Below are 7,575 nucleotides of genomic sequence, written 5' to 3' on the forward strand. Positions count from 1 at the left end.
AAGGAGCACTGATGATGATTCAACCCTAACTATCTCTATCTTCTGTTATAACATCTTTCCTTAAAAATGATAATTATGTTCATCTTAATGCTCTTGACTTTTCTAAAACTTTTGCTACTCTTAATCACTTCTTTCTTTCTAGCGTAGTTCAAGGTTCTGACCTTAGACCATCAACTTTTATCATTAATGCTTCTACTCTCAAAACTCTTCATTGCTCTAATCAAATCATCAAATACGCCGACGACACCTACCTTGCCATCCCATCATCTAACGCAAAGACCATCCAATCAGAACTCGACTCATTAACTACATGGTCAAAACGATGCAATCTGTCATTTAATCTCAATAGATCATTCAAACTCATCATTCACAATAGTCGTAAAAGATTAACACCCATCAATCACTCACACAAATCAATTAAAAATATTATGCATCACATTCACCTCTACACTTTATATAGCACCTCATATTAATCACATCATCACAAAAGGTTTTCAAACATTTTACGCGCTCAAAACATTCCGCTTACATGGTCTCAGAGGTATCAAATTATTCGACATCACTGAATCGCTCATAATCTCACCATAGATGTGATGTCTCGATGTAATAACATGATCTCACGTATCAAATATGCAGCTCCCTTCTGGTCTGGTTTCGCTACACAACAACAACTTCAACAACTACAATATCACATCAAAAAACTAATCTGCCTCAACTATCTACCTGCATCATATCCTACCGTCACTCAGATACTCAACAAACTCGATTCAAGACTGTTCAAGAAAGTAGAAAATGACAAAAACCACGTCATCCATTCTTTAGTACCAGCAAATAAAACTACAACACACAACCTTCGTCAGCGCAAACATAACTATCAAGTCGCCATCCAGTCAACATACTAGGAAAAGACTTTCATCACAAGACACCTTAAACATATTAATAATACTCAATAAATATTTGTCATCTGTTTAATTGTGTCTATTCTTTTGTCTTTAACAATCACTTAATTAACTTACTAAGTCATTAACTAGTCAATTAATTAGTTAACCTTTATTTTCTTTATTTATATCATTATTTTATTTTTCATGCTTATTACGTTTAAACATTCTTACTTAGTTATTTTTTTCCCTCATCATTTTATACTATTGTCTTGCGTGTTGTAACAGTTTCTGCCTCTGTCAGGTTCTGATTTTTTAAAGAATAATACAGATAAAAACTAACCAAGTCTCCTATTTTGAGGATGGATTGAGTCGGGAACTGTTGCACGGATTTTCCGATGGTTTGCAAGTTAATGCCTGAAATTATATAACAAATAAAAAAGAGATAGATGTAAATGTGAGAGCCATCCGCCATTTAGAAATAATTTCGCACTATTTAAGCATCCTATTTGACCTCATTTTGAAGGGTATGATGGAGGGAAGCTTTTAAAGAATGCGTTTAATAAAACGTGCATATGATTTTTTTGTTTATATTTGAATTAGTTATAACTGTAACATCTTGATAACATCTTTTTTATTTAAAGCAAGCACGAAACACACACGCTTTCTTAGGTACACAGGGGTACAGGGTTTGGTTGGTTTGTGTTCGTAATATCGTAATAATAAATTAATTATTTATATGTATATATATATATATATATATATATAGAGAGAGAGAGAGAGAGAGAGAGAGAGAACGAGAGAAATAGTTTTTTATGAATTTCACCGATTTTTCAGCGTTTATTAATTTACAAATATATATAAAGTTAGTTTAATAGAAAAATTAATGGAAACAGTTATAACTAATTCAAATATAAACAATAAAAACAAATTCAAATATAAATGGATTGTTGTCACGGTAAACGTTGAAAGTTAAAACATATGGCACCAATTTTAAGCAATAATTTTTATCTTTTATTTCGGCATCTAGTATTGATAGTGATGATTATTATTATTATTATTATTATTATTATTATTATTATTATTAGTAGTAGTAGTAGTAGTAGTAGTAGTAGTAGTAGTAGTAGTAGTAGTAGTAGTAGTAGTAGTAGTATTTTCTTTCATTTTAACGACTTTGGTTGAAATAAAAGAGTTTCCATCATTATTATCATTATCTGATCAATTTTGTCATAGCTTGGATTGATTATCCCCATGCTATCTTCATCATAAGCTATCCATTGCGATAGAAGAAACTCGATTAGAGTGTTGTTAGCGTGCATTTTCACTTTTATTGAGCTGATTTTATTTTTTGACCTACTCATTGTAACTGCATGACGACCGTCATAGTCTGTTTTCATTTTTTGTACACGTTGATAATTATTTTAGACAAAAGAAAGGAGTTTCCATTAATATCATTATCATCATAACCATTATTATTATTACTATTATTTTTATTACTAATTTTTTTTATTATTGTTAATGTTGCTAATGATATTGTTGTTGTTATTATTATTATTATCATCATCACCATCTCCATCTTGCTGGTCATCGCTACCTGCATTGTCATCACCATAATCAACATCATTGCAGTTAACATTATTATGATCATTATTAATGTTATTAGCCGGATTATTCAAAATTTAATGAGTCGGTAGTATTGCTTAACTTTGTCGTTGGGTGTTGGTTTGAGATTTTCTATACGAATAGCTTCGGCTAGTTTAAGGCTAGTCACAGTACAATTATAATTGTACTGTGACTATCTCACATACATAGCTCAATTATGATATTGTACTGTGACTCATTCACTCACATATATAAGAAGTACAGGATAGAATTTTTATTATTATGTAATGTGTTCCCGGCTAAAGTGCTGTTGTGAATGTTGAACACGTGAGTTTTCACTGCGCCATAGCTGATGATGGTGAAAAATTTTAACTAGATAGACCTCTATGCTTACAGTTTCCCTTATAGGACGAAACACCAACTTAGGGCAATTACTTTATCCATGTTTACCCAAAAAAACTCAACAACATTTATAAACGTTTATTTATAAACCAAAAAATTGAAAACAATTTGAAAATTTTGTTCAGAAGCTGCAGTCATGTTAAACGAGGTAGAATGCTAACGTAAACAGTTTCTAATAATCATACTCATCCTTTATATTATGTACACTATCATTATCATCACCACAATCATCATCGTCGTCATCAAAGTATTGTTCCTCCATGTCCTTGTCCAACATTTCAATGTTATCCAAGTCAGGATCGTTGTCGATGGAACTGTTGGCGAGTTGTTGGTTTTGTGGGAGGAGAGGTTTTGTTTGCAGGTAAGAATGTGAAAATCAATTCAGTATAAACGTTGGAATGAATGCATACACAGAGGTGTGAAGGTAATTACAAACAGCACTTCAATTAAGGCAACAATTAACACAACAGCATAGCAGACAAAACAAACAACATCACACACAATCAATCAACACATCAGCAAAACAGCCAACAGCACAACAATTGACGCAACAACACAACAGCCAACATCAACACAACAGCAACAGCGAACCAGACAGGCACCAACCTGTAATCGAAATCATCCTTGCCATCGAGGAAATGCTGCTTCATGCTGGATACAAACTCATTCCTCAACATTAACTTGTCCCCATCACTGATCACCAGCCTACCTGCTAATGTCACAACATTAGATCCACCATTTTTATAATTAATAATTAGTAATCATAAATTGTCAAACCAATCATTCAATGATGCTTGCAACAACTAATAAGCCAAGAAGAATATGCACACACGCATGCACACTTGAAAAATGAATCATCGTGCATCTGAACAAGTGGTTGGCGCAGGTTTTTGTTGCATCCAAACCAGGTCATGGTGTGCAACGAATAATTAGTAACAAAAGTCAGCAATATCAAAAATGGTGTGTCACTGATGAGAAAAAAAAATGTCAACAAAAGTTGGTAACCTTTTTTATTGCTAGATTCGTTGTTTCCTATTTTCATCGAGGTGTCATCATTCTCCTTCTCATCATCATCATCATCATCATCAAATTCTTCATCACCCTCGTCCTCATCATCTTCTTCAACTTCTTCTGTGCAACTTTCCTGCAATAAAAATTAAAATCTTTGATAACATATGACCTTCATGTACCAGCTACCAGCCAGTACACTTCCTAACTTTTCACATGATTTGGATTCAAAATGCAGAACATCTTTTCTCACCCACCCACCCCAGAAAGATCAGAGTTCTTCTTTATTCTTTCTACCCGACCAGCTCAACATCTCTTCATTCAATCTTCATTCTTTCACCTACAAGATGGACAGACTCTCTCAATCCGCTCACCCCGGCAACCCACTAACCCCTGCAATCATTTCCTAACAATTGGACTTCAAAGAAGGGTACCAAACCAATCATCTCATTGGTCAGTAGCTTCTTCCTCTCAAGTCTCCTTCCATTTATTTCAAGTGAGCTTAATTATCATCAACTTGCAAAACAAAACTTGATACAAATAGATAGATATCATGCTACTTAACTTATTTTGATACAATAGTGAAAATAATATAATGATATATGATAGATGATATAACGATATGTAATAATAACGATATAATGATACTGATGATACAGAAATAATGCAACAAGGTAAACTGCACCAGACCTCGAAAATAATATACTGATATATGATAGATGATGTAACGATATGTAATAATAACAATATAATGATACTGATGATACAGAAATAATGCAACAAGGTAAACTGCACCAGACCTCGAACATGACTTGCTTGGCGTACAACTCATTGTTCTGCATCACTTGCAGATGTCTCAATAGGAGAGTCGACAACATGGGACTCTGCAGGTTGCCATTGCATTTGTTGCTGATACTGTTTTTGATGTTACTACTGTTGTTGCTGTTGCTGTTATCAACATTGTTGTCATTGATGACACCCTTGTTGAAAGTACTACTATTGTCAGTTGAGTCATCGACACACATGGCATCATTACAATACATGCCAACAGCGTTATTTGCAGCCGTCGATGTGTTGTTGACGTGTTGTTTTTGCTCGTTACTGTTGTCTGTTGATGTCATGCTACTGTTTGTTGATGCTGTGTGGTTGTGGTTAGCTGATGTGGCACAACCTTCACTAACTGCTCCATTCATTCCACGAATGTTATCTGCAGAGAGTTTGAAAATTAAATTAATATTAATATAATGCCATTTATACACATACATATATATATATATATATATATATATATATATATATATATATATATATATATATATATATATATATATATATATATATACATATGTTGGTAACAGACCATAATTTTTACAATATTCTATAAATTCTACCAAATGTTAACACCAAACATTCGGTAGAATTTATTGAATATTGCAAAAATATATTCATATATATACATATAGTAAAATATATATATATGTGTAATGAATATATATCTAAATAATATTATGACAGACCCTAATCTAACACAACTGTCATTTCGTTGAATGATCACATAAGAAATGTCAAAAAAAAATTTAATTTTCATGAATAATACAAAATGGTAATAAAATAAATAGAGGTTAATTCTTAATTGAAAATTAGGATATCCCACCTTTGACATTAGCAAAGATTTCCTCATCATTGAGATACCTGCCAATCATCTGCTCGTACATTAGCGGGTTCCTGCCCTTCATTTCCTCCTCACTGAAGTATTCCCCTTCTCGTTCCAACCTTGTCATCTTCTCGTATCGACGATTTTTCACCAAGAGTTCTGCTTTCGAATGTCTGCTCGTTCTCCTCGACAAACCACCACCCATCAATCGACTAATGATGAGTTTTTTGTGGGTCTCGATGATTGAGTTGTCCTTCTGGCAGGAGATATAGTCCAAGTATGGCAGATCATTTATTGTGAAAAATTTACTGTATCTGTCTGTAGGCAGAATTTTTAACTTTTATGTTTTAAGACATCATTAGCAAATATCATCATGTTATTTGTAAGTTTGTTCAATTTCAAATGAAATAATTATTTATTATTATTTCTTTAATTATAAATTTATCAATTAATTTCATATCTTTTAAATTTTTTAGAACTAAATAGATGTAATAAAATAAATATACTCAATTATGTTATTTTATTCTATTTTTATTTGCCAATTTAATATTTAGTTAAAAACAAAATTTATTTTATCATTAAATAACGTTTCTGTTATAATATAACAGTTATATATAGAAAATAGAAATTATAATCAATAATTTATTTTATTCAAACAAGTGATGATAACCAACCAACTAAATGACAAACCTAAGAATATTTTGACATTTTGATCGTGCAGATTTTCAACAATGAATAATTTTTCTTCGCTACTCAAATCCGGATCGCCTCTTTGTTGATTTTTGAAGAAAGCGGTGGGAGCCTCAATGATTCTCTGGAACAAACTCCTCTTCAATTCCATCCGTTCGTCTTTTCCATCCTGACGACTGTAATTTACGTTTTCGTTGAGGTTCGCTTCCAACCTTAACGTTTCCATATCACACAGCAGACGATTGGAGGATGACATACCTGCAAATGATTTTCAATCGAACCCAACTCTTTCCAAGAAACTTTAAACGGGTGATAATTCGTCAATCACAACCATAGATAAATATAAAATATATATATAATATAACATATATGACATGTTACGTAGAATATATATATATTAGTGGTCACAACGATATTTACATAGAATATAATTAACATAGAATATAATACAACATAAAATACCCATCACAATAATACATAGATATTACAGAACCAAAAAACACATATATAAAGAATCACAAAACACATATATAGAGAATCAAAAACCATATATAGAAAATCAAAAACATGTATATAAAAAAATAAACAAAATGACAATATCAAACCATCATATACTTAGGATACCTTTAAGGCCCTCGAACGCGCCAACGCACATTTTCAGTGCCCTTTAAGGACTGGCGCCATTTTTTATCCATGGATATATATAATATATCCATGTTTTTATCTTTCAAAAACTTCATTAAATTTTATCAAAATTTTTAAAAAGAATATAACAATATAAATTACAAAAAATAAAACAGAAAATAAAGTGTGCACAGTATGCAGCAACAAAATAATTAAGAAAGCAAAAAATATTCCAGTAAAATCTAGCTAAATACATTTGACAAATTTATACTAACTAAATTACTCATATGTTACACCAGCAGTGTCTTCTTATTTTTAATATTTTAATATAATCTGTGAGAATTTGATTGTTACGCAATGAAGTCTCCAGAATTAAAAAAAAAATACAACATAAGTGTGTATGTACTGCATTTTAGTGATTCAAAAGCTGATTTGAAAAGTTGAGATCACTGATGACATCATTCAATTCAACCGATGGCATTTTTTTCGTTACCGCTTTTATAAAGATCCGAAAGTTGATCAACAAACAATGCTCTTTTGCTAATTGATTGATTGATTGACTGACTGACTGACTGACTGACTGACTGACTGACTGACTGACTGACTGACTGACTGACTGACTGACTGACTGACTGACTGACTGACTGACTGACTGACTGACTGACTGACTGACTGACTGACTGACTGACTGACTGACTGACTGACTGACTGACTGGA

At 32.1% G+C, this 7,575-nt stretch overlaps 1 protein-coding gene across 1 annotated transcript; it reads right to left on the reverse strand.

The window, feature by feature from the left end:
* Nucleotides 1-2,958: 2,958 nt before the first annotated feature.
* Nucleotides 2,959-6,889, reverse strand: HELRODRAFT_189599 (hypothetical protein; the record flags this gene model as incomplete). The annotated part of the gene is made up of 7 exons (XM_009030800.1): nucleotides 2,959-3,196; nucleotides 3,489-3,591; nucleotides 3,888-4,026; nucleotides 4,691-5,097; nucleotides 5,545-5,862; nucleotides 6,235-6,492; nucleotides 6,859-6,889. The coding sequence occupies 7 exons, from the start codon at nucleotides 6,887-6,889 to the stop codon at nucleotides 3,055-3,057; spliced, it is 1,398 nt and encodes a 465-aa protein (XP_009029048.1). The 3' UTR covers nucleotides 2,959-3,054.
* Nucleotides 6,890-7,575: the final 686 nt, after the last annotated feature.

Source organism: Helobdella robusta (assembly GCF_000326865.2).
Source record: "Helobdella robusta unplaced genomic scaffold HELROscaffold_7, whole genome shotgun sequence".
Taxonomy (NCBI): domain Eukaryota; kingdom Metazoa; phylum Annelida; class Clitellata; order Rhynchobdellida; family Glossiphoniidae; genus Helobdella; species Helobdella robusta.